The 27,697-nt window shown below is 49.2% G+C and overlaps 1 protein-coding gene across 2 annotated transcripts; it reads left to right on the top strand.

The window, feature by feature from the left end:
* The first annotated feature begins 12,673 nt into the window (after nt 1-12,673).
* Robo4 (roundabout guidance receptor 4) lies at nt 12,674-26,390 on the top strand. 2 transcript variants are annotated; one of them, XM_003472568.5, is made up of 19 exons: nt 12,674-12,912; nt 13,386-13,631; nt 14,050-14,376; nt 14,623-14,780; nt 14,974-15,094; nt 15,353-15,480; nt 15,570-15,798; nt 16,144-16,256; nt 16,781-16,949; nt 17,071-17,256; nt 17,378-17,420; nt 18,344-18,480; nt 18,608-18,874; nt 21,481-21,588; nt 21,776-21,914; nt 22,031-22,246; nt 22,372-22,730; nt 25,499-25,705; nt 25,839-26,390. In XM_003472568.5, exons 2-19 carry the CDS (start codon nt 13,562-13,564, stop codon nt 25,847-25,849), a joined length of 2,988 nt encoding a protein of 995 aa, XP_003472616.2. In that variant the 5' UTR covers nt 12,674-12,912; nt 13,386-13,561; the 3' UTR covers nt 25,850-26,390. The 2 variants fall into 2 exon arrangements, with proteins under 2 accessions (XP_003472616.2, XP_005004986.1); XM_005004929.4 differs by having other exon boundaries at nt 12,678-12,912; nt 21,779-21,914.
* The last annotated feature ends 1,307 nt before the right edge of the window (nt 26,391-27,697 follow it).

Below are 27,697 nucleotides of genomic sequence, written 5' to 3'. Positions count from 1 at the left end.
CAGACAGTTGTGAGTTTGATCCCCAGTACTGATAAAAAGGAAACAGACAAAAAAAAAAAAAAAAAGAATTAAGAACACAAAAGAAGAGGTAGGGACACAAACAAATGAACTACAAAAGCTACTCACAGAAATAATCCAGGAGAATTTTCCTAATTTAGCAAAAGGTAAAGATACTCAGATGTATGAAGCATACAGGACCCCAGCCACCTACAACCCAAACAGAGCTACACCCAGGCATATAATAATCAAGATTCCAGAAATCCAATATAACAACAGAATATTAAAAGCTGTCAGAGACAAGAAATAGATCACTTACAAGGGAACACCCATCAGAATTATAGCAGACTTCTTGGCACAAACCATCAAATCACAAAGAGTGTGGGGGGAAATAATTCAAGCTTTGAAAGATAATAACCTCCAGTCAAGATTGATATATCCTGCACAACTGTCCCTAGAAATTGATGGAAAAACAAGATGCTTCCAGGATAAAGAGGAAGTAGGGGAATATGCAACCACCAATTCAACTCTACAGAGAATACTGCAGGATATTCTAAAAAAGAAAAATACGAAGAATCCAGAAATAGTGGCAGAGAGGCCACAACAAATGGAGCAGAAAACAAAATGAAGAAGACAAACTGACAACTAATGACAGAAAAAGAGCTCAACAGAAATGAGACAGAGAGGATTGGATGATAGGAACAGCTATTTTGGAGAAAACAACGTCATAATAGGTAATGCTGATTTAATATCATCTTGTTTTGAAGTCCCATCAAGCTTTTGTTCTTCTGTCTCCATAGGTCTTAACATGTTGTATCTTATTGGATTTTATTATATGTGATAGTATAAACAAAAACTTTTATAGACAAGGAGATTATACAGAAGCCATTGTTCATTTTCTGTCAGTTGATTCTAAATACCCTGTAATACTGTCATTCTCTTGAATGGTTTTACATTGTTTTGATATATTTGATGCTACAGTATACGAAGTTATACTCAAAGATTTCAAGGAAAGAGACAATATGGTAACTACTTTTATATCAGGATTATCTTGTGGTGAAACAGTATTTTGCTTAAATGGTTATGTTTTGATCTGTGCTGTTTTGTTGTTATGCCCTCTTTTATCTCAATCTCCATTTTATTATTTACTTTTTTATTTTTATCCTTTTAATTAAGGGAAAAATAAATAAAAAAAATAGCAGGATATATTATAGTAACCCACTTTGATTTTCTATTAACTTGATTTGAAGCCCTGTATTGCTCTCACCATCTTGTTTTGACTGATGTCCCTCTATTCTGTTTTGCTTGATAGTACCAGGTTCGAAAGTTTAGGCAACAGCTGTGAAGACAGTGGGATTCATTATGACGCCCATTCTGGTTGACTATTATCTACTTTTGAAGACCTGTAATGTCTCCAATGTTTTGGTTTTGTTGGTTTCGTTCTTTACTGTTTTGTTCAATTTTATTATAACTGATGATATAGGCAATTCTATTTGAGATAGCAGGAGGCATTATGGTAACCATTGTTGATCACCTTATATTATGTTTTTACATTATGTATTATGTCCATCCTTTTGATTTGACCGACTCTGTTCTGTTATGTCACATTTGGTTTTACACTCTTCCAAAAAAGTAATAAGAACTGTGGGAGTAATAAAACCCAAAATGTGTAATAGTTATTGTACAAAAGAGAGGAAAAGAAAGTGCTCTAAACGATATAACTGCATGTATATTTAAGTGTGTAAGATAGACAATGATATTACTGAGTTTTGTTGGATCATTGAACAGAACTGTTTGCAGTCTCACAGTTTGAATGTCCACTTTATATGTTTTAATTTTGTAACTTAAACAAATATTTCTAAGATGACAATATGTAATCCATTAACTAGTGATCCTACTGTTTATTTTTTTTTCTGAAATTCTGTATAACTTGTACCCTTTTTCTGCCTTTTTTTCTCCTTAAATAAAATTTTAAAAAAAGAAAAATTAAATAATGTACTTAAGAATTATCCTGTCAAAGGAAGTGAGAGACGTCTCTAATGAAAAGTATAATAAAGAAGACATCATAAAATGGAAAGATATTCCCTATTCCTGGGTATACCAACATTGTCAAAAAGCCCATATTTCTAAAGATGATGTATAGATTAAAGCAATCTCAAACAAAATGCTGATAGCATTCCTCAAAGTACCAGAGAAAATAGCCCTAAAATTTATATGGAACCGAAGCGACCCAGAATAGCAAAAGCAATCTTAGAGCAACAAGAGCAAAGCAGGAGGCATCACAGTCTAAGAGTCTGAGTTAGATTACAAAGCTACAGTAATAAAAAGAAAGCAAGCAAGAAAGAAGGAAAGCCACACAGTTACAGTGGATCAATAGAACAGAAACAAATCATTGTATCTTCCTCCAGGTACAAGGAAACTACACACCATGCAAGTTCCCTGTGTGAGCAACCTAAGTCTAACTCTCTTTTGCTCCTGCACTTTTTTTTTCCCAGTATTTTATTCCGCTCTCTCATTGTTTTTGGAGGAAAGAAATAGCTATTGGTAGCTTAATCTGCTGCTTCCACAGCCACTAGTCCCAGGCTGTCCCTTTTTGTGCTCACCATGATCAAGGTTTCATCTGTGCTTTTCTCCTAGATGGCCTTGCATCCCTAGCTGTCCTCCGTGAGCTGCTTGTTTCAGGGCTTCATTTCCTGAAACCTCAGGGAGCTGTCTCATTTCACTTTGCCCCCTAACTGGCCTTGTGGACATAAGGAAATCTCACATCTACAGGTTGTAGCTACGGTCTCTATTTTCTAGGAAAATATGGGCCTCCTTCCCTCTTCCTGTCTAAGTCTGGTTAGATCCCCTCCCTGTTTCTTCTAACAGAAATTTAGGTAACGTAGAAATGTGTCGGATGACTTGAGTGGAACAAAAGGAACAGACCATGAAAGTCAAACAGCTGCCTGTGAGTAGAGTACATGGAAATAGAGCTGGGATATTTTAATAAGTATATTACAGACCCTATCTTTGTACTAGGAACTTTCCAATGCTTCTTTCTTAAATGTTGCTGAATGGGCTTCCTCAAAAAAAAAAAAAAAAAAGTAATAATTCCAAAGTCTTTTATGAGAACACTTGGGAGGGATATTGTTTCTCAAGTAGTTAGGTGATGCCAGCAGGGGCTTCGCCTTAGTCTTTAAGGAGTTGATGTGTCACACAAGAAAGAAAGAAAAGAAAGCCACTAGTGCTGCTTGCTTCACCAGACACATCTGGTGCTGCAGTTTGAGTCTCATGGGGCGCCTCAGAGTTCAGCAGGTCCCTATTCTTCTGCAGGGAACCCTGCTCAGAAAGACCCCAGATCCAGTCTTCTCTCTCTCCATGGGCACCACGAAGTGCTATAGGAAACATCCTGAAGATCCTAGCCACCTGGCTGTTAGGCTGTATCTTTAAAAATGGAAACAATTTGACCCTGATAATCTGAGGGAAAAAAGCAACAACTTATCTTCTTCTGCAATACCTTTTGGGTCTAGTGTGAACTAGGAGAGATGCATACAGAATGGCCATGTAAAGTGCAATGCTCTTCGTTGCTTAGATCTTTTCTACAAAATGCATGGAAAGTGGTCTGAAAGCCCTGATGCTCAAGCCTTTATAGCTCTTTATCCAAACCCATCCCTCTGCAAAGATCCAAGAACTATGGTCCTTAAAGAAGCCCCACCACCATCACCAAAAGACATTGACTTATTGATGATCCCCTCCTCAGACTCCCACCTGTCTCTCAGGGGGATATGGGTCTCCCAGCTTTTTTAATGAAGGAAAGCATACTGGGAGGTCTCTTCCTTACAGCCCTTGGGCCAGTAAATCAGTCCCACCCTCTCCAAATTATCATAAGCCTCTTAGCCAGTTCCTCAGAGAAGCTCAGTATTCCCCAGCTCTCTTCCTGCTCACATCTCTCAAATGGATTTTAGCTTTACAGGACATAGAGCAGAGTTTCTTCCCCTCCTGGATCATCCTGCCCCTAAGAAAGATCCCAGGATGCTGGGGACCATAAATTCACAATGGTTACTTTTGCATACTTCCCTGAAGGATGAAATGCAAGTTTGGGATTATTGGAACCACTCATCTAAGAGTTCCCATTGACTCTTCTAAGCATAAGATCACCTACCCTGTCTTAAGTCACCCCAAGATTATCTTCCAGGGCAAGATCCCTCTTAGCACTTCACATCTACGCCATCTTGAGTCTGAGTTTTTGGGCAAATTGGAATCTTTCACTAGCCCTGCCCTCCATTGTATACACCATACACCCAATGAACAGTGGGGGGTGTAGTGTGTTGGAGGAAGACCCATCGGGAGACATTCATGTATGACTAAACTTGTCTCTGTTTTTTACTTTTCTCACCATACCCTTAAGACAGACAATTGGGCCTCTCGGCTGGGTTCTTGATACCAGGAGAAGAGGGGACTCTTTGAGTCCAGGTTCTTCTGTGAGTCAGAGAAATTCCAACAATGCAAAGAATGTGTAAACTGATTTTCAGACCATCTTAGTAGCTTGCAAGTAGGTTTCACACTATGACCCTTGCTTTTGCCTCTCATTTGTTTTGGCCACTTCCTGTAACCCAGAAGAAAAACAGAGAATTCTGGAAGGCTAGGAAATAGCAGATGAGCAATGCTTCAGGAACAGAGAGGTTACCATGCCTCCAACAGACCCACACTGGGCTGTAACACTGGGAGTGGACTAAACACAAGGTCTAAAACGACGGCTATTCTCATCTTGGGAATAAAAAGATGGAAATATTCATCTTGGGAATAAAAAGAAATCTGCTGATTATGAAAAGGTGAGAGAGGTCACACCGGGCAAAGAGGAAACTCACCTGTTTTTCACAGATGATTACTAGAAGTTTCTATAAATATACTAACCTGGATCCACCTTCCCAGGGTGAATAGACACTAACAGGACAGAATTTCATTAGTCATTAACTCCAGATTTGATAATTTGACCCAAATTTTTTTTAAAAACTTCAGATGGGCCCCCAAATCCCTGTGATCCTATGGCAGGACACAGCCTTTTCTGTGTTCACACGTTGGGATCTGGAGAGAATGAAAAGGAGAGGAACTGAGGAAAAGTCTGGCCAGAGTTATGATGGTTGCCATTAGCAATGCTTTAAGTTCACCCAGTGCAAGGGAAAACCTAGGGCTGACTAAGTAAAGAGTCCCTGTTGTAACTGCAAGAAAACTGGTTCACGGCCACCACATGAATCCTGCTCTCTGTATCTGGTGGCTGATGTGTCTGGTTCATGACCCTGCAGGGTTGACTGGCCCTGCTCTCGGAGCGGGACTAGGCCAGCTAAAATCCTCATCTCCCACCCTGATGGGCCTGAAGGGGCCCAGGTCAAACTGCAGTGTCCCGTCCATGGACTTCTCCATCTCCTCTGAGGACCCCTGCAGGACTCCAGACATCATGGTGAGCAAATTCAATTCCCTTTGGACACAGGGGCAGCTTACTCTGTTTTAACTTCTTTCCCTGGAAAACCCTCCTCTGGATCTACAACCACAGTTGGGGCTGAGGGAAGCCATCATCAGAGCTTCTTTACTGCAGCTTTGACATGTGGATTTGAAGGTTAAAATGTTCAACCATGAGTTTCTCATTGTCTCACGATGTCATTCTCCCTTACTAAGAAGACATTCACTAGGAACTTTGGGGACAGTTATCCAATGTTAGCAAAGGCCAAGGTGGATTTTACCTGGTGAAACCAGGCCTCCCTGACCGAATTAGCAGATGGATCTGCTGCATGCTACAGTCGAATACCTGGGTAGGGACCAGGAGACAAACACAGCAATGCCTGTAGCTAATAAAACTAAAAGATAGCAGTCAATTTCCCAGTTGAAAACAGTGTCTAGCCAGCCCTCCCAGCATAGCTTTCTGTGGCCTTGCGGTCCCCTGATAAGACTCCCTCCCTCCCCACGTAAACCATCAGGAAAACGGCAGAGGATGCTAAACCTCGGTCTCATCCCAATCCGCCCTCTAGCGGCAGCTTTCTATACAATCCTCTCCTGGTTCCAGCAGACACAAATTTGTTCTGTCTCGGACTTCAGAGATACTTTGTTTTCTATTCCTTTCCGTCCAGACTCCCACTTCCTGTTTGCCTTTGAATGGGAAAATCCCACTTCAAAGGACAAACAACAATACCCTTGGACAGTTCTCCCAGAGGGCTTTAGAAATAGTCCCCACCTTGCGGTTTGGACATGGAGCCAAGATTTAAGGAACTCAGAGTTTAAACAGGGGCCTGTCCTACCATACACATAGATGGTATTCTAATCTGCAGGCCAAGTTGGAAGCTATTGCACTATTCAAACTCTCAATTTTCTAAGTAAAAAGGGATTTAAAAAATCCCAAAGGAAAAAGCTCAAATATTCCTTCAGAGAGATGGATACGTGGGATACATTCTTACACTCAGGGGGTCACAACTGTCCATGGACCGGATCCAGGCTATCTATGACTTGGGACTGCTACCACCAGACAACAGCTTTGTTCCTTCCTGGAAATGGTCAGCTTCTGCTGAACCTGGACACTTAATTTTGGACTAATGGCAAAACCTTTGTATGAGACTGTAGAGATCCTGAGTCTGAGCTTTTAGAATGGGCAAAAGTGATTGAGTAAACTTTGTGCTGTTCAAGCTTTAGCCCTGGGAATAAGTGCTTAAGAAAGCTCTTCTTGCTGGGGATTTAGCTCAGTGGCGTAAGCACTTACCTGGCAAGTATGAAGTCATAAGTTTGATCCCTGGTACTCCCCCCAAAAAAGAAAGCCCTTCTTCCTCTAAGCACCAAAAAACAGAGGACTTGCTTTAGGCTTTGGGGTTAAACCTGGGCAGCAACCTCATTCAGTGCCATACTTTTTCTCTCTTTTGGGGGATACTAAGGATCAAACTCATGACCTGGTGCTTGACAGGCCGGCCCTTGTGCCACTGAGCTAAACCCCCAGCCCCAAGTGGCATACTTTTCTAAATCAGTTAGAGGGAGTGGTTGCTGGATGGCCACCTTGCCTGGCTGAGGGCAACAAATACAACTAGGCTAACGAAAGAAGCCATGCAGCTACCTTTGGGATAAAGACTACAAGTCCGGATCCCATCAGGTCAGCGCTATTCTGGAGCTAAAAGTTGACAGGGAGTGGCTTACCAAATACCAGCCTGTGCTTCCAGATGCCAGTCAGGTTGAACTATGTCTATTCCTGCCTCAGCAACGCCTGCAGCCTCTCTTGTGAACACATGCTTTCCCAGACCTGTACAGTCAGGCAGGATACAGTGCCTTCCCCTCTAAGATCCGGGAGGCATCGGCTCGCTGATGGAAGTAGCTTTTGCCAAGACAGACATTATCAAGGGGCAGGTTATGCAGCTGTGAGTTCACAGCAGGTCACTGAAGCCAAACCCCTGCCCCAGGGACCTCTGTTCACAGCCTTTACTCAAGCATTGATATAAGGAGAAGGTGAGAAACCTAGCATTATACAGATTCCAAACACATTGGTAACCTTGGTTTGCTTGCAAGCAATTTGGTTTGCAAACAGACACATTCAGCCAATTTTTTGTTTGTTTGTTTGCAAACTCCACACAGAGTGACAAACATGACCACAGCCATCTTTCCTGCACAAGCACAAACATGGCCATCTGTTCCAAAATCATAAAACAAATTATATTTGTGAACCCAGGCACCACTGTATGCTTTTCTGGTGCTATGGGGCCATGAAGCAATCTGAAAAAAAAAGAGGCTTGTTAACTAATAAACCATCTATGAAGTACAAGCTAGAAAGTCTGTAACTCCTGGAAGCAGACCTTCCTAGACAGGTTACTGGCATTCATCACACTGTCATTCATGCAAAGGGACATGTTTGAAGTCTCCTGGGAAAACTGAAAGGCTTAGAGAGAGGCAGAAAGGGGAACCTTATATCCCTTTGAGACTCTGGCCTTATTACCAGTTCCACAGGAGATGTTAAAACTGGTCTAGGATCAGGGATGTAGTTCAGCAGCACAGCGCCTGCCTGGCAAGTGCAAGGCCCTGAGTGTGATTCCTGGTACAAAAAAAAAAAAAAAAAAAAAGAAAGAAAGAAAGAAAGAAAGAAAAAGCCCCTTAAAACTAGTCTTTACCCACCAGGAAGATAAATGGACCTTAGGACAAGGAGGACTTAACAAGGGGTTTTGGTGATGTTGGAAGGAGGAGTGTCCTTCTTCAAGAGACACAATGGGAAGGTACAAAAACCCTTCATTATTCTTTCCATATAGAAAGGGGTGGGAAAGGTACTGAGCATGATGGCACATCCTTGTAATCCCAGCACTCAGGAGGCTGAGGCAGGAGGATTGCCACAAGTTTGAGGCCAGCTTAGGCTACATAGTGAGTTCAGGAGTGTCCTGGACTAAACAACAAGACCCTGTCTCAAAAAAACCAAATAGATAGAGGGAATGGTCACTTGAATTTTCACAGGACTAGAAGTAGCAACTCAACACGTCCACAAAGCTTACCCACTCTGTTCTTATAACAATTCTGGAAAACTCAGATCATTTCTTTTGTAGGAGCATGTACCATGGAGAAGGATATAATCCTGGAGAGGGCTAGCAATTAGACCTTGCTTATCTGCCACTGTTTGGGGACTTTAAACAAATATTGGTCCAAATTGACACCTTTGTAGGTTGGATCGAGGTCCTTTCTATCCATCCAGAAAAGACCATGAAAGTAGTCAAGGTGCTTCTCAAAAAAATCATTCCCTGGTGTGGGCTACCCTGGTCCCTTCAGAGTAACAAGAGACCTTTTTTTTTTTTTTTTTTTTTTTTACTTCTCAGGTAACTCAAGAGATGGCAAAGACTTTAGGAATAAAGAACGTTTTCCATTTTGCATAGAGATCTTAGTCATGTGGAGAGGCTGAAAGAGTCAACCAGACCACAAAGAAAGTGCTGGCAAAGCTTTGCCAACAGACTTCTGAGTCTTGGCTCTGATGATTGCCAATAGCCTTCTTAAACATTCAAACTAACCCTAACACTAGGAGAAACATGAGCCTATTTGAGATGCTATTTTAGAGATTTTTCTACCTTTTAATAGGGTGATGGGCCCAGATCCCACAAGACTGTTATGTATCTTATTAACCTGGGCCAAGTACAAGCTATCTAACTGTATGGACAGGAGGTCCTGCTGGCTCCTGACCGTATAGGTCTCCACCCTGGAGACCAAGTACTCATTAAAACTTGGGAAGCAGAGCCTCCCTATGGACCAATGAAAACCAAAATGGAGGGACCCTCCTTCAGTGATCTCTGTCACCCACTGCTGTAAAGGTGACAGAGATGGATAGCTGGTTTCACTTTTCTTGGATAAACAGCTCCACCTGAACTACTTGAGGGAAAGAACCAACCAAAAGAAGAAAGATATTCCTATGAACCTTTGAGAGAGCCAAGACTCTTCAAAAAACAAGACTTCAATATCGCTCTGAGGGCAGATAAATTGTCACTAATGACCTCCAATCCACCACACCTTACGTGGGCACCTGTAGCAGGACCCTTGCTTTTAATTAGACTCAGAATGTGGGTTATCTCACTGGGGCCATGACTCTCAGACTCCTACTAGTTTATCTAATAACCCTGTTCACTATGCTTCCCTCTCCACATGAAGCATGAAAATAAAACTCCTTAGTAAATGTCTCCTGAATAACAGCAAATTGCAGGCTGTCTCCTTCAGTCCACCCTTTAAGACAGACCAGGAAATATTTTGATCTGCTACTTTTCCTATTTGGCCTCTGCCTCCTCAATCTAATAGTAAAATTTGTCCATTCAAGGCTTCGAAAGATCCACCGTCAGAGGACCATCCGGGCTACAGCCCACGATCCTCCTGACAAATGCACTGAGATTTCTCTGTTCAACAGGCAGCCTGGCAGTTCCTGACACATAGGTACTCTTTCCTCATGGTCTTCTGATAGGTTCTGTGCAGCCCAGATGGTGAGCTCCAGCTTCCAAAATAATCCAAGAGCACATAACGCCCTGTAGGCAGGGCCTAGGGCCTCTTTTAACAGAAGGCAGCTGCATGGAAAAAGAGACCTCTACCCCCTTGGCATCCCATAAAAGAGTATGCAAATTATGTCTCTCAGGGAGAGATGGGGTAGGAAATTAAGACTGGCAAGATTGGTCAAAGTACCGGTGTGGGGCAGGGCTCAGCGGCAAAGTGCCTGCCTGGCAAGTGCAAGGTCTTGAGTTTGACTCCTGGTACCAAACAAACAAACAAACAAACAAACAAAAAGAACTGAGTGTAATCTGTCCAAATCCTGGAGACCCAAGGCACATGCATAGAACACAGAACCCAGGATGACTTCCGTTCCTGAGCAGTGTATGCTGGGCCAATCAGAAAAGGGCTATTTTCAATTCATTTACATCTGGCATGAAACCAAGCAAGTCTTTGATAGGACAGTTTCAATCTGGCTCCAAAGTCCTGTGAGGTTTTTGATGGATCAACCATCTGAATGCCTTATTTGCCTGAGAAGTCAATCTAGGAATTGCAGATATGAAAGACACTTTTCTTGGCCTCATGTCACCAGTATGTTCAGCCCGCTCTCATGCTCCCTTGATAAATCTGGACATATCGCACTACCTTTTCTGCGTGTCTTGTTCAAGTCTTTGTTCAGGGCACCAGGAACCCAGAAAGAATTTCCCTGAGATCCAACAACCAGTAACAGGAGCAGTGTCTCCAGCCAGCAAATATAGATCATTATTCTGTCCTCACTTGACTCAGTTTCCTATCAGCTATTGGCCTCTTGGAACAAAGAAGAGACTTTGTAGAGACTGGGACCAACTTGACTCAAACAAAGAAGAAAGAAAAGAAACATGCAGATGTGACTGAATGAGGTGTCAGGGCTCCAGGGAGTGTCTAGGTGTGGTCGTGCTGGTCAGGGAGAGATTGGTGGAGCCAGGTCTCAGTGGAAGTGTAACTGGCTTCTAATCCCACCAGAGTTCGTCCCATTTTTACTCTGCCAGTTTAGCAGCAGGAGATCCAGCTGCATCTTCAGAAAACACCACAGGCAGCCTGAGAAGCCAGGATTATGGTGAAGAGAAATTTCCTTCACGGGGGTCATTTGGAAGAGTTCCTGGTCCTTTTCTTCTTCTGCAAACAACTGAGACAGAGATGCTTGCAACAAATGCAAAGCACTAGAACTGGGGTCCAAAGAAAGGTACCATGTGGTTTGGTGACTGGGTCTGTGTGTCACCAGGGCCCCAGACCAGTCTCCCTAAAATAACAGGAGGTGGCTCCCGACCTTCCACATCATCCTGGTGACTCAGGCTGCCGGCTCTTCCTCAGTTTGTGGAAATGAGACAATCGGACTGCTGGTGGACCTGCTTGCTGGAAATGACACGTGACCCCTGGGAGCCATCCAGACACACCTCCCTTTGGGAAGTCCCATTGGCCACCAGTCCATGTACCTCCAAGTCCCCTGGGTGCTTGGACTGAGTGAGGGGAAAGTGGCAAATGCCCTCTTGGAACTGCTCAGAGGGACTCGCCCCTCCAGTTCCCTTCAGGGCTTTGCTAATGGCTCTTCAGAGTCTGAGAGTTGGGAGATGCTGTGATCCTCAGGCGTGGGGCACTTGGCTGTCACAGCCCCTGGGGCTCCATCCCTATGGTGTGGCACTGACACCTCTCTTCAGGCTCAGGACAGTGCTACTGATGGATCCGAATTCTTTTGAGACTGGCTTTCTCCCCATACCCCACGCCCAGAGAAACTACACCATCCTTCTGGATTGTAGATATTTCAATAAAATCAAATTGGCATTAAAACACTAAGAGAGAATTTAGTCTCCCTAAATGCAATGCAGGATCAAGAAGGAGGACTGTTCGTAGCAACATTCTTGGGGGTCAGAGGTTACCTCAGCCACTGTTGGGGGTTGTGTAACTGGGAAATCTCAAATTAGCCATGAGTACAAGTAAATCCAGTTTCCCCATCACCTCCTTTCCTGTCTCTTCCTTGGCTAACAGCCACTTACCTGTCTGGACCCACAGATCCTTGGCCCCATGAGCCCTGGCTTGTACCATTGACTTGGTCACTATCCTTAGAGCTTCTACCTCTGACAATTCATGGTCTATTCTGTGAGCCCAACTACTATCCCTCCGACTCTGTCACCCCATCACATTTACTCAGGCTATTCTTTGCCTCAGGGAAGCCCTTAGATGGTAGAGACCATCGGGTTCTCTTGTCTCAACTGTTTCTTAACCTTAGATCCTATCTCAGTTTGGGAGGCCAAGAGGAGGAGGAGAGGGAGCCTTCCCTTGGTAGGCTGCTTGGGCTGGGCTGGCCCTGTGACCTGACTGGAGGTGGAGGAAGGTGGAGGAGTAAGCTGGGTTAGGGGCCCTGCTGAGTAGCTGACCACAACAATTGAGAACAAAGGCTGGACACTCTTCCCCTGAGCTCCATAGCCTGGCCTTGGCCTTCCGGGAACAACTCCAGGAAATGGCTGAGATTCCAGATCTGGAAGGAAGAGACCTGTAAACAGGAGCTGGGCTCTGAGAGGGAGTGAAGCCTCTCCAGCCTGTGGGCGGGGCCGGGCTGTCGGGGCAGAGCCTGTCTGCTGCAGACACTAGAAAGATCTTCTACTCCATCCTCCTCTCCAGGCCCTAAAAAAGGGCCCAAGAGAGGGTGCTGAAATGGTGATGGGATGCATGAACCATTAGGGTGGCCTAATCCTTCACTTACAATGTGTCGGCCCTGCAGGGTCTACTACTATATTTTTGTTTTGTTTTGTTTTTGTACTGGGAATTGAACTTAGGATCTTGCATTTCCCAGGCAGGCACGTATGCTGCTGAGCTACATCCCCTGCTGGTATTCCTATTTCTAGGTCAAGACACTAAAAAAGTGACTTGCACGGTTAAAGTATCTGGTCAATTCAAGGTCTCACAGAAGCCTGGTTCGTTACCTCTGAGCTGAAGGTAAGAGAATCTGTCAGATTCTGACAGACCTTAGATTCTGTCAGAAGCTCCCAGCTTGTCCCAGAGGTTCTCCATCCTTTCTCCCCACTTCCTCCCACCAGCCCCCTCTGTCCCTGGGGAAATGGAGCATGACCATTCATCCCAGCTCCCTCCACTTAGCCTCCTTGACCTGCAGTCCCACCACTGCCATGTGTCCTCTGCTCACTGCACCCTCCGAGGACCCCCTGTGGGTCTCCAGCCCACTCTAACAGGTGGCCACTGGGACACAAAGACATAAGCACTGAGATTGGGGATAAGGCTTAAATACAGCCTGGGGGTTGAAGGGTTAAGGGTGTGGATGAACCTACAGTAAGTGATTTCCTTTTCAAAAACCCCAAACTAAACAGGAGGTAAACTTCAGGACTGAAGTTGGGTCAGGGGTTCTGGCTAAAGGGTAGAGGTCAGAAAGTTTCTCGCCTCTGGTCTCCTCCCAGTTCTCCAAGGCACTGAGGGCCAGGCAGGAAGCATCAGTTTCCTCAAAGCTGCTTCCCTACTGGGACAGAGTCACAAACAACTACCAACACCCTGTCCCGCCCCTCTTCGCTCACCGCTGTGAAGTCAGAGCCACAGGACAAAGTGGCTGGGATAAGGAGCCAGGACTGAAGCGGCCATGGGCTCTGGAGGAGTGGGCCTCCTTGGGGGCAGGGGGCCCCTGCTTCTCCTGCTTCTGTGTGCCGGGGGTAAGCGTGGCTGTCCCTTTCCTGGTCCACAATCCCTGACCAGGGCGGAAAAGACTCCCTGGCTCTTTGATTCTCTTTTGTTGTAGGAGTGCCAGAGATCAGAGATGATGATGATGGTGGTAGTACACGTGTGCTCGTGTGTGTGTGTGTGTGTGTGTGTGTGTGTGTGTGTGTGTGTACGCGCGTGCATGTGTGTGTAAGACCCAGAGAAAGAGAAGGAGGAGAGAGAGAGAAAGAGAGAGAGAACTATGCAAGTTCTGGCCTGGACACACGGTATATGCCGGTCCTGTCCTTTCCAGGGACAGGCCTTGTTCCAGGCCTGGTTATTTGGGAATCCACTTTCAGTGGCACGGGGCATTGTGGGAGGCAGGGCCCCTGAGGGTAGTCAGTCCCAGCTCTGTTCTCTTCTCCCTCCCAGGAGGCAAGACTCAGGAGTCCCCACCCCAGATCTTAGTTCACCCCCAGGACCAGCTGCTCCAGGACTCAGGCTCTGCCAAGATGAGCTGCAGAGCATCAGGCCAGCCGCCCCCCACCATCCGCTGGCTGCTCAATGGGCAGCCCCTGAACATCGATGTGGACCTGTACCACCTCTTCTCGGACGGCACCCTCCTCCTGCTGCGGCCCCCCGCGCAGGGACGAGCCCACGATGACCAGGCCCTGGCCATGATCCTGGGCATCTACACATGTGAGGCCAGCAATCAGCTGGGCACGGCAGTCAGCAGAGGCGCTCGGCTGTCTGTGGCTGGTAAGGCCGGGGAGGGGAGATGCAGGCGATGCAGGCGGGGCGAGCTTGGGCTGAGGGATATGGCGGGGGAGTCTATGGGGACACATGGGCTGAGGACTTGCGGGGAGACCTGGCTTGGGCCTACCCTCGGGGGAGGCCTGGAGGAGGCACACAGAAGGCAGTGAGAGTGGCGGGCAGGGGCAAGGCACATCTCTGGGGGAGGAAGCCAGGGCCCTGCTGCCTGCTGACCCACCATCTGTCCCACAGTCCTCCGGGAGGATTTCCAGATCCAGCCCCAAGACACAGTGGCCATGGTGGGTGAGCAGTTGGTTCTGGAGTGTGGACCTCCTTGGGGCTACCCAGAACCCACAGTCTCATGGTGGAAAGACGGGAAACCCCTGGCCCTCCAGCCAGGGCGGCACACGGTGAGTGGCGCCCCTTCCCACACTCCATCCTGCTCTGAGCACAAGTCAGCACAGCATGGAGGAGAAGCCCGCTTGCCAGCCCAGTGTTCCCTGGTGGGCTTTGAGGCAGGGAAGGCGTGGAGGCCTTTGGCTGTCCTCCAACGCCAGAGCCTCTGCTCCTGTGAAGACATCACAATGTATCCGGCCCTCTCAGGTATCCAGGGGTTCCCTGCTGGTGTCAAGAGCAGAGAAGAGTGACACTGGGATCTATATGTGTGCGGCCACCAACAATGCAGGCCAACGGGAGAGCCGAGCAGCCAGGGTGTCTATCCAGGGTAAGAGCAGGCGGCCAGCTAGAGTCCAGGGCAAGGCGGGAGGCTTCGAGAAGGATAGCATAATCGGGTTTGGGCTGGCATTAGGGTGTGTGGGCCTCAGTCTGGGATCAGGGTCAGAGTGATGGGGACCCCACCTATGTCCTAGCAGTGCTCTCGGCCTGGGAACTCTGGGAGGTTAGGGTCAATATGGCTAGGGGATGTGGGCCCCTCCACCCCTGGCCGCCACCTCTGGCCCCAGCCCATTCCTGTGCTCCCCAGAGTCACAAGATCACAGCGAGCCTGTGGAACTGCTGGCTGTCCGTATTCAGCTAGAAAATGTGACCTTGTTGAACCCAGACCCCAAGAAGGGCTCCAAGCCTGGGCCAGCTGTGTGGCTCAGCTGGAAGGTAAGGCCTCGGGGTGACAGCCAGTCCAGAGCTTGAGAGAGGGCTGTCATGGGCCTCTGACCCTCACTCTCCCTCTGGTTCCTTTCCAGGTGAGTGGCCCTGCTGCACCTGCTCAGTCCTACACAGCCTTGTTCAGGGCTCGGACAGCCCAGGGAGGCCAGAGAGCTCCGTGGGCAGAGGCGCTGCTGGACGGCTGGCAGAGCGCAGAACTCGGGGGACTCCGCTGGGGCCAAGCCTACGAGTTCAAAGTGAGACCGTCCTCTGGCCGGGCTCGAGGCCCTGACAGCAATGTGCTGCTCCTGAGTCTGCCGGAACAAGGTCAGGAAAGGATTTGCCCAGGGTCCAACAGTACTCCACCTGCCTGGGGACACTTATTTTTTGTGCTTGTGTGGGAAACTGAACTCAGGACCTTGCACTTGCAGACACTTGCACCATTGAGCTATATCCCCGGCCTTGGAGGCCCTTCTGGACTGGGGAGCCCTGGCCTGCCTCACTAGTCTGGGGGGATGACAGGGCTTCCTTCTACCTTGGATAAGCACGCAGAGCTGAAGAAGGTGCTATGCTTCTAAGTGGGGCTCTGACTCTGTGTCCCCTTCCAGCTCTTTTCCCTAAAAGAGTCCTGAGAGATCAGCACCCCTTATTGTCACTCTTCCTTCCCCCCAGTTCCCAGTGCCCCACCCCAGGAAGTGACCCTAAAACACAACAACAGCAGCATCCTTGTGAGCTGGGTCCCACCACCTGCTGAAAACCACAATGGCGTCATCCGTGGCTACCAGGTATTCCCACAAGTGGACACAGCCTTTCCTGGTGCCACCAGCACACACTGCAGCCCCTGTAGTTCTCTGTACCTCCGTTTGGGTCACTGTGTCACTGGTTCAAGAAACAGAGCAGCAATCAGCCAGGCAGGGTCAGCTGCTAAGCCTTTAAGGTGATGATGCTTAAAGCAGGGCTCCTGCATGGCCAACATCTGCAGCATCCAGGATCCTATTAGGAGTGCAGGTTCTCGCCTTGCCCAAGCCCCGTATCAGAAACTTGTGGATGAGCTTGGCCACTTGTGGTTTAGAAAGGCTCCAGGTGACTCTCAACATGTGGAGATTGAGAATCACCGGTCTGGGGTGTATTTTAACAGATTGCTTTCACCCTTTTCTGGGAAGAGGCCCCTCTTACTTGATACAAAGCAGGGAATAGGAACTGAGGAGCACTGGGGGGAGGGTCCCCTGAATGGCAGGGCACAGGACCAGGTACCAAAACCTGATGTACAGACACAGGGCTCCACTGCTCCCCTTTGTTTGTGTCCCAGGTCTGGAGCCTGGGCAATACCTCACTGCCTCCCATCAACTGCACCGTCGTGGGTGCGCAGACCCAGCTGGAGATGGATGCGCAAATGTCAGGCTCCTACTGTGTGCAAGTGGCTGCCTTCACTGGGGCTGGGGCTGGGGCACCCAGTAGCCCTGTGTGCCTCCTTTTAGGTGAGAGCAGTGCCCATAGGCTTAGCCCTTCAGCACGAAGGCCTCACACTTTAGTCTCCCGCCTTTTCTGCCAGACCCTTTGGCTTACCTGCCTTTCCCCTAAACCCCACCTTCTATACAGAAAAGCCCATGGAACAATCAGCCCAAGAACCCAGCGAGCAAGGTCCGTGGGCCCTAGAGTGGCTGAGGGCCACAGTGAGGAGGCCAGAGGTCATCGCCAGTGGAGGTGTCCTGCTCTGGCTGCTGCTGCTGGGCATCGCTGTGTGCATCTACCGCAGGCACCAAGCCAGGGTGCACATGGGTCCAGGTGAGAGGGGGGTCCCCAGTGTTCAGGTTTCCTCTGGGGCCTGCTAGCGTGCTGCAGTGGGTTAGATCCCTGTTCAGGCGGTGGTGCCTCTGGACTGAGCCTTCTCTCCACCTCTTCCCAGGTCTGTACAGGTATACCAGTGAGGATGCCATCCTAAAACACAGGTGAGAGGTGAAAGGGGCGGGCTCTGTGAGGTGGGGTTCAAGAGGCAGTGCGGTGGCACCAGAAATTTAATGAAGTGCTGGTCTGTCCTACCAAGTTACTGTTAATTTCTCTTTCACTATTGTTCTGCTATATGGCTTGAGCAAACTGAGAGTCACAAAACTTAAATGACTTTGACAAAGGCTTCACAGCTAGTACCTGATCTCCCCAACCCCTCTGGTCCGGTGTTCTTGTCACCCACCTCTCAGCAACGTGCCATTGGGTCTGACTTGAGCATGAGGTATGAATGAGGTGGGTCATAGCAAAGGGGGCACTAGAAGATAGATTATAGAAGGCCGTCAGCCATGCTGGCATCTGAGCTCTGCATCAATAAATAGGCAGTTACTGAAGGTTCAAGGCAGAGAAGCACATCTGGCAGCTCTCTGTTCTGGAAGGATCCCTCAGGCAGCTGGAAGCCAGCAGCCACACAGCAAGCACCTACTCCACCAGCCAAGGGACCACCTACTTCCTTTTTTTTAAATCCACAGCATCAGCTGTACCTGGAAGGTCTTGTGGTTGCCATTTTATAGATGAAGGAACAGGGGCTGAGAAAGGCAAATGGATTTACACACTTGGGGTCGTTCAGTGCCAGCCAAGGCAGACACAGATTTTCAAACCAGGTCTGCCTGCAGTTATTTCTCTTTACTGTATCCTAGTTCTGGGCAACTTGGACTTTCCCTGATCCCGACATAGAAAGGGCTGCTGAGTTTGGGGCACCAGGTGGGAGACCTCCCAGAGTCTGTGAAGGACTAAAAAGCAGTAGTGAGGACCAAGCTAATTCTGCTGTCCAACTCCTCTGCCTCCTTCTGGGCGGAGGTCTCCCCCAGTTAGGCTGCCAGCTCAGGCTGTTCTTCTCCCCCACCCCTGCGCCCGCCCCCTGCCTCAGGATGGACCACAGCGACTCACCCTGGCTGGCAGACACCTGGCGATCCACCTCTGGCTCTCGGGACTTGAGCAGTAGCAGCAGCCTTAACAGCCGGCTGGGGGTGGATCCCCGGGACCCACTAGACTGCCGGCGCTCCTGTGAGCACGCCTTGTGGGGCCAGGAGCCCAGGGCTGGAGAGCTGGGAGGTGCGACTTGCTCCTCATAACTCTTCTTGTTTTGTTTTGTTTGTTTGTTTGTTTGTTTGTTTGTTTTGTTTTGTGGCAGTGATCTCCTGGGATCCCCGAAGTCCCGGCGTGCCCCTGCTTCCAGACACTAGCACCTTTTATGGCTCCCTCATCGCTGAGCTGCCCTCCAGCCCCCCATCCCGGCTGAGTCCCCAGACCCCAGCTGCCAGGCGCCGCCCTCCTCAGCTGATCCGGACCTCCAGCCCCTGGCCCAGCTCAGACAGCCTCTGCAACCACAGGGGCCCCGATTCGCCATGCTCCTTGTCTCTGGCTCCTGCAGAGGCCTGGAAGACCAAGAAGAAGCAAGGTAAGGCGGGGCTGCTGGTGGGAGGGACCAAGGCTGTGCCCCATGGTGCTCACAGCACCCCTTCTCGCCTCTCAGAAGGCACAGGGCCTTGTTTCCCAGCCTGGAGTACTCGGCAGAAGGGAGCCCACCTCGGCTTGTCTTTACAGCAATAGGCTCTGTTTCAGTCCTTTTTTCTTTTTTCTTTTTGTCTTTTCAAGACAGTTCAGGCTGGCCTCAGACTCACTTTGTACCCCAAGCTGGCCTCAAACTCTGAAGTGATCCTTTTGCCTCAGCCTCCCCAAGTGCTGGGCTTACAGGCAGGCACCACCACTCCAGCCAGCCCTGCTTTTGTAGCCAGTTCAGCTCCTCAAACACTGAATAAACACCCCTTCACAGCAGGCATGGGGGTGTAGGAGACACTCAAGCACAGCCTTTGCCCCCTGCGGGCTCCTTGACTGCTGAAAGCATTGCCCAGCACCAAGTAATGTTAAAGCCTGGCACGGCATGGTCAGGGCTGCTGGGAAGGCTGGCGTTCTCATCTCTGCATGCCCACTGGGCACCCACACCTGGCTTCCTCTTCAGAGAGCAATGGACTCAGTCTGCCTTCCATGTCCACGCATGCTCAATCATCTGTGAATTGAAAATATTTAGAAAAATTGCATCTGTACCAAACATGTACAGACTTTTTGTTTGCAGTGATCATTGTCTAAACAATACAGAATCCTAACTATTTACGTTGCTTCAAGTATTTAAAGTATACAGAAGGATGTGCAAAAGTTATTGTGCAAACATGACGCCACTTTATGCAAGAAAGTTGAACTTCATGGGGGCTGGGGATTTAGCTCAGCGGCATAAGTGCCTGCCTTGCAAGCAGGCAGTCGTGGGTTTGATCCCCGGTACCCATAAAAAGGAAAAAGACAAAAAAAAAAAAAAAAAGAAAAGAAAAGAAAGAAAGTTAAACTTTCTTGGGTCTTCCTGTCTACGGGGGACCTGGAATCAATCTCCCATGAATCCACACCCCCACTGCTCCAGGGTGGATCAACCGCTGTGCCTGCTCTTGACTGGGGAACACTTATCTTTCACCCCTGGCTCTGGAACCTCAGCAGCACAGCAAAAGCATACTGTGACCTTGTCCAGAGTTCTGGGGCTGACTTCACTGCTGTCACCTCATCCAAAATGTGGCGTTTCTTTCCACTTCTAAGACTGGTATTTTTTCTTAACTCCTCTGCTCCCTTTGATGTGCTTTTTAAAAAATTATTACTGGACCTTAATTGGGAGTCTTTCCTTCACTATTGATATTCTTAAAACTGCTGTCTTCCATGTCTTGTCCATTATAGCAGGTTCTTGGTCAGGCTCTTTTTGCCAGATGTGTGCACTCAATAGTCTCATTCACGCATTATTTCATTCCAAATATATTTAGAGCAGCCCCGCTATGTCCAATGAGATTCAGCTTTTGACCGGGATAATGTTTTTATGGTCTAGTTCCTTCAAGCAGCATTGGAGTTAAAATGCAAGCATCTCCAGGCAAGGTGGGAGGCCTTTTGCTGCCCGGTCCCTTGCAGGAAATGACATGGGCTGGGATGAGGAGTCCTTCCCAGGCCTGGATTTTCCCCTTTCTTTTCCACTCAAGTCAACCAGTCAACATGTGCCCACAGGGGAGCACTGGACACTGCTAACCTGAAGATAGCAGTGTTAGGTCACCAGCCTTGAAGCTGGTCTCCAGGACTCCCTAAAGTCATATGAGAACTAAAGAATACAAACAAAAACAGCCTAAGAAGAACAGGAAACTTTAATGGATGAAGCCCAGCCTTTCTGTGGGTTTCATTAAGGGGATCAGAGGTTCAGGCTTCTGGTACACGGACTCCCTGGCTGAACCCACGCGTTCACTCATTTATTCAACAAACATTCCTGAATGACTACACAGCTCCCTCCGTGAGGTCAATACATTTTCCTTTTCTGAAGTTCCTCATCCTGTCAGCGACTCCCTCTGCTTTCAACTTGCATGGTCTGAGCCTTCGTACTTTTGCTTTATTCATCCAACTTGACAGTCCAACCTGTTTCCCCAAGTGAAAGACATGCAGGCATTTCAGGGCAGGGCTATCCAGACCTCTGCAATGCGAGAAGTGGAAATTACTGACAGATTCTCCCCATGAAAAGGAGTATGTGCCTGCAGACAGCCAAAATTCAAGAGGAAGGGAGCGCGGTGAAGGAACAGAGATCAGGAAGCCTGGGATGGAACACAGAACAGTGAAGAAAAAGCAAATGGACTTTAAAATAACTACTATTCCCAAAGCACTTGGTGATGTTTTTATCTAATCCTCAAAACCATTGTTTGACTAACGTGGTTGTTTACAAACAAACCTGAAGCTCGGCAAGGTTAATGGATCTCTCTGAGGTTACACAGCAGACGAGCTTTTGACTCCAAGCCTGGTGCTCCTTCCATCTTGTCACAGCTGCTCCGATGAAGATGGGGAGGTGGAGAGGTCACCGGGGAGGTGCTTCTTCTTCTGTTCTGGGTTCAAGGTTCTTCAGGGTGAAATGAATAACAAGCCCCAAGATGGAGTCTGCAGTCGGGGTCTGAAAGGCTCGCTCTGGCTGCCTCCAACCGCCAGCTCTTTGCTTTGCAGAACTGCACCAGGCCAACAGCTCCCCCCTGCTCAGGGGCAGCCACTCCTTGGAGCTCTGGGCCTGGGAGCTGGGACACAGAAGCTCCAAGAATCTTTCCCAGAGCCCAGGTGAGAGGAGACCCAAAGGGGAAGGGAGGGTGGGGAGGCATGTTTCAGGGACGGGAAGCCCAAGCCTCCACCCCGCTTCTCCTGGGTTCTACAGAGGCTGCATGAGCTGGTGGCGGACAGTGGCTGAGGGGCGGGGTAGGTGACTGAAAGAGCTTCTGCATGCTGAGGCCCGGCTCTTGCTTCCCAGCAGCTGTGCCCGGGGCTCTGGTGGCCTGGCGGGCCCTGGGACCACAGCTCCTCCGCAGCTCCAATGAGCTAGCGACTCGCCCTCTCCCTCCAGCACCTCTCTCTCCTGGTGGAGCCCCCACTCAGAATCCACAGACCCAGTAAGGGGGTATGGGGCCGGGAGGGTGTGCTTGGGTTTGGCAGGGGCCATGAAGGGGTGGACGAGACCTAAAGAACAGTACTAACCAATTTGCCGCCCCTCCTTCACCCCAACCAGGCACACAGTGGAACCCCAAGCTTCTGCCCCCCTCTCTGTCCTGAGCCCCTCTAGGCCCCCCAGCCCCCAGCCCTCCTCCCTCTCTGGCCCCAGCCCAGCCTCCAGTCGCCTGTCCAGCTCCTCACTGTCATCCCTGGGGGAAGATCAGGACAGTGTGCTGACCCCTGAGGAGGTGGCACTGTGCTTGGAGCTCAGTGAGGGGGAGGAGACCCCCAGGTGAGTGCCTGCGAGCAGGTGAGGAGCTTCAGGAGGACAAGTGTGGGGATCATCGCGCCCACCTCTGCTGGCCTCCGTGTTCCTGCTGCCATGCTCTAACCAATGCACCATCTCCCTCCTCCCAGGAACAGCACCTCTCCCATGCCCAGGGCACCCTCACCCCCTACAACCTATGGGTACATCAGCATCCCGACGGCCTCGGAGCTAGCAGACGTGGGCGGGGCTGGGGGCAGGGTGGCATCTGAAAGGGGAGGCCTGCTGTGCCCACCTCGGCCCTGCCCCACCCCCACCCCCAGCGAGGGCTCCCTGGCCAATGGGTGGGGCTCGGCCTCTGAGGACAACGGCCCTAGTGCCAGAGCCAGCCTGGTCAGCTCTTCCGACGGCTCTTTCTTCGCTGATGCCCACTTTGCCCGTGCCCTGGGCATGGCTGTGGATAGCTTCGGTTTCGGTCTGGAGCCACGGGAGGCCGACTGTGTTTTCACTGGTACGTGAGACCTCTGCCCTATCCTCCCCGTGCCCCTTAGGGTAGACACAGCCCCTGGAAGACTTCTTTCCTCCCTAGGCCTCCTGATGGCCACCCTCATCCCTGTCATTAAAAGAGCTGGCCTTTGTTGGGTGGTCACTATGTCTGAAGAAGTAGGATAATTGATTTTGGGTTTTTTGAGACACTTTCACTGTGTAGTTTAGGCTGGCCTTGAACTCACTGTGGAGCCCAGGCTGGCCTTAATCTCATAGTGATCCTCCTGCCTCAGCCTCCCAAACCTTGGAATTACAGGCGTGGCCTATCACACTGCCTTATAGGCATCAGGTGAACAACTGAATTAGGAATATTCTTTCTTTTAAACCATTTTCAATTTTTTAAAAATTTTAGCTTGTGTGGAGTCGGCTCCTGGACTTAACACATCCCAGTTCCTTTCCCCAGCCCCTTTCTCTCTCTTCCTGCCCTCTCCACTCATTCCTTGGTCCCTTTTCTTCTTTCTTTAACATGTGTGCACTACGTGATATTTGTGGAGTCCAACCCTTATCCCTTCGCTTCGTCCCCCTCTAGCTCTTGACCCCTTCCCTTCTGAGAATGATCTGTCTCCCCACTTCCTGTTACCTAGGATTTTGCTCTTTGCTTTTACTTTGGGTTTCTCACATCAGAGAAACCATGCAATAGTTAAGCTTGTGTCTCTTGATTTATTTCATTTAACATTACGGTCTCCAGATGAATCCATTTTGTACAAACGATTCAACTTCATCCTTCTTTGTGGCAAAGTAATGTTTCATTGTACATAAATATCACATTTCCTTTATCCATTCATCTGCTGATGAACATATCATCTGCTTCCAATATTAAGTCACTGTGAGTTGTGCTGCTATCAGCACAAGTGTGCATGTATCTCTGTACTGTGATGTCTTCAACTCTCTCAGGAAGATATCCAGAAGGGGAAACCTGGGTCAAATGGAATGTCTAGTTGTAGAGACATCTCTGTGCTGATTTCAGCACTCCCACCAACACTCCCACCAACAGTTTCAAAGGGTTCCTTTTCCTCTATATCTCTCCAGTACTTGTTATTACTTCATTTCTCGATGTTTGTCCTTTTTTCTGGGGTAAGACAGAATCTCAGTGTTGTTTTAATTTCCATTTATCTAATGACCAGGAATGTCAAGAATTTCTTCATGTATTCATTAATCATGTATACATCTTCTGTGAAGTGTCCATTCATTTTGTCCATTTTTTGATTGAGTCTTTTATTTTGAAGAGTACAATTTGGAAGGGGTTCTTTATCTATCCTAAGTATGAGTCTTCAGTCTGAAAAATAGCTGGCAAAATTTTTTCCCCACTCTGTACATTATCTTTTCACCCTGTTGGTTGCTTCCTTTATGTACAGAAGCTTTTCACGTAATATGGTCCCATTTGTTGATTCTTAGAACTCTTTCCTAATTGGGATTTTGTTTAGAAAGGCCTCATCTATACCAATGACTTCAAAAATTTTGCCTATGTTGTCTTTCAGCAAGTTAAGTTTTTCTGGTTTAATATTTAGATCCTTGATCCATTTTGATTTTAGTTAAGTGCATGGTGAAAGACACGGTTCTAGATTTAATCTTCAGCATGTGGAAGGCCAGTTTTCTCAGCACCATTTATTAAGAGGCTCTTTCCTCCAGCCATAAGGAATATTCTAGCACATAGGCACCTGCTCCTGCCATTCTCTTCATTCCCCTGTCTTCAGGGCTCCACCCTAACCAGACACGGTTTCCAGGGAAAGTCATGCCATCGCCTCCACCGCTTCCCCTTCCACTGCATGTTGCATGCCTGCTCCTTCCGCTGTGCCTTCCTCCTGCCCTGTCCATGGCAGGCCTGAGGAGAGGCTGGGCTGTTTCCATGTGTCTAGCAGAGCGGGCCTGTGGTCTGCAGGTTAGCAGAGGGCAGCTCAGGACTCACCAGTCCCCTTGGTGCTCTCTGCCCCTGAGCCCTGTCAGCTGCCCCACGCCCATCATACTAACTCTGCCCTTCACCCTCAAGAGCAACCAGGCTTCAGCTGAGAGCGCAAAAATGAGCCAGACACAAGTGCCCCAGATCTTGCTGTGGATGTAGTTTTATCTTCCGCTTCCTCCTCTTCCCCTTCCTCTTCCTCCTCCTCTCCCTCTTCCCCCTTCTTCCTTTCTTTTCATTCTTGAAATAATCTGTATTTTGGGGGGAAATAAATGCCCTTCATGGAGGCAGAAGGTGGATGTGGAGGGAATGAGAGTAAGGAGAGCATATGAATTAAAGCAAACAGCCCAAGCTATTCTCTCTAAAGGAACTGATGTCTGGGCAGCACACATGGGGAGCTCAGCACCCTGGAGGCTGGAGCAGGAAGATTGCAAGCTGGAGTCCGGCCAGGGCAGCTTAGTGAGACCGTGTCTCAAAATAAAAAATAAAAAGAGGTCTGGGGAGGTAGCACAGTGCAAAAGGCCTGGGTTCAATTCCTAACATCAGAAGAAAAGGAGAGAGAGACGGAAAGACACAGACATAAAGATAGGAGGAGAAGAAAAGAGGAAGTAGTGGTGGAGGAGGGAGAGGAAGAGGGCGGGGTGGGGCAGGGCAAAGTGAAAAGAAGAAGCCATGGACTGGGCCCTGGTCTGCCATCACCGGACTAAGGCTGAGTTGGGGCTAGGTCGTATTAGCACTGGGTGTATACTCTAAGCTGGACCTAAGCTTTGTGCCCTAAACTGGCCCCTAGGGACTGAAGGTCAGCCCCCTACAGACCCCTCCGCTCTCCCTGACAGATGCCTCATCTCCTCCCTCCCCACGGGATGACATCTCCCTGACGCCCACCTTTCCCTTGTCCCTATGGGAGTGGAGGCCAGACTGGCTGGAGGACATAGAGATCAACCACACCCAGCAGCTGGGGAAGGGGCTGCCCCCTTGGACCCCTGACTCTGGGATCTCGTCCCAGCGCAGTCGGCTCAGCTGTCATGTGCCCAAGGCTGGTGGTAAGTGCGGGGGTCTGGCTATGGTGGCGAGCTTCCCACGGGGCCTCTGGGGAGGAGCCAAGTGCAAGCCTGGGTCCAGCAGGAGGCACAGGGTCAAGGGAGGTGACTCCACTCTTCCTCACTCCTACTACAGACTCCTCCTGACCCGTGTCCCTGGGATAGGACATCAGGGCCACCCTTCCCGTCTGCTTACAAGACTGGCCTGTGCCCGTGCCTCCAGGAGAGTTCTCCCACCAAGACTGCTCCAGAAAAAAGAGAGATGAAAACGAGAGCAAAGCCGTCCTGGAACATTCTGGAAACAAAACATCACCTCCACCTGACCCCAGGAGTCTCCTCCTCATGGCCACCCCACAGCCTGGGCCTTTGGCCTAAGGAGCTGCTCTCCCCACTCTTAGGGATCACAGGAAATGGGGAGCCTGAGAGGTCTCCACAGAAGGTCCTACAGCTGGGGGGGGGCTATGGAAGAAGGGCGCCTCCTCTCTCAGCCCTGCCTCACCCCCACTCTTGAGGCCAGTGCAACCCTCCCCATAAGAGGCAGCACTGAGGTCCCACCCAGGACCAAAGCCAGGGGCTCCCATGGGTCTAGGGAGGAAGCTGGAGAAAGAGAGGTGGGGGAGCCTGCCTCCTCGTCCCTCTGTCACTTTGAGCTTCTGGAACTTGATGCTATAAAACCATAAAGACTTGAGCTTTGTGAGATCATTTCCTGGGGCATCACTTGGGGAAGGCACCTGGATGGCACATGTGTTAAGAAGGGCTCCAGCTTTCCCTGGCCCTGGGAGAACCCCTGTCATTTGCATTCTGCAATTGCGTACAGGGCCTGAGGTGCAGCACTAAGTGTAAGCAGAACCTACTAAAGGGGGTGGTGGGAGAGTCTGGGGTCTGCTGGCTCTGGCAGCCTGAGAGAAGACAGAACTTGCTTCTGCAGCTCCAGCCTCTCTGCTCAAAAACGAGTCCCAGATGGTTCCTTAAAAACAGGCAAAGATGCTAAATCCCACAAAAGGTAGACCTGTGATGGCCAGCTAGTGGGTGAATACTCTTGCAATAAAACTTGAGAGCAGAGAGATGAACATGGTGGGAGCCGCTGAAAGCTAAGTAGTGGGGGAGCTGGGCTCACAGGTGGCAGGAAAGGTCAAGGGTTGAGTCCACAAGGGTGGGGCTGGTGACCAAGGGCATAGGAAGGTGCCTCTGGGGAGGGGTGATCCAGAAGTGGGCCCTGTGAGGGGGAACTAGTCCTCCAAGTCAAGCAGGTGCACTCTGAGTTCAGAAGCCAAGTGGGTGGCACAGGGACTGGGCATGTGCTCATCAGGCCGTTCTGAGCTGGGTTTCCACAATCCCAGAAGAATTGGTGTTTCAGGTACAAATCCATACTAACTCTTTACTTTCGGGTTTTCTGCTAAAATTCCTTTTGTAAACATTCCAACTCTGTGTGCCAGCCTGCAGGAGAGAGAGGGATTTGTACACTTGGGTCAGCCTGGAGGGTACTGTTGGGGCCACAGCCTAGAGGGCAGAGGCCATGCACCAGGGTCCAGGGCAGTCACCGAGCCAAGGGTGGAGCAAAGGAAAAGGACACAGTTCCTCAGGCTATCACCAAGTGGGCTGCAAGTGATGGACACTGTGACATTCATGGCCACATCAGTCACCTCTGGGCCCAAACTGGTGAACTGGTCAAGAGGTGTCCCTTTGCAGACATCTTCCTCGAGGGAGCTTCAAGCATGCAGAAATGCATACTTTCTTCTTGCCTGGCAATTGCCTCTCCTTGCTTTGGGTTTTAAAAAAACTTTTGTTGTGGTGACCACATTCCCTTACAAAAGGGCAGACAAACCGGAGAGGTAAGCGCCAAGGAAGGGCCTGCCTCTGTCCTCTGAAGGCAGGGCAGGTGTCTGCTCCCAGGTTATCTGGAAAGTCCCTCTGATTGCCCCGGGACAGGGGGCTTCAGCTCCTTTAGGGGCCGGAATAGGTCAGTGTATCCTGGTGTTTGTCTTCACCTAGTAC

The sequence above is a fragment of the Cavia porcellus genome, unplaced genomic scaffold (assembly GCF_034190915.1).
Source record: "Cavia porcellus strain 051 isolate PalLab524CR breed Dunkin Hartley unplaced genomic scaffold, mCavPor4.1 scaffold_9, whole genome shotgun sequence".
Lineage (NCBI taxonomy): Eukaryota > Metazoa > Chordata > Mammalia > Rodentia > Caviidae > Cavia > Cavia porcellus.
The sequence above is the reverse complement of the archived record's forward strand: the minus strand, read 5'-3'. Positions and strand labels throughout refer to the sequence as shown.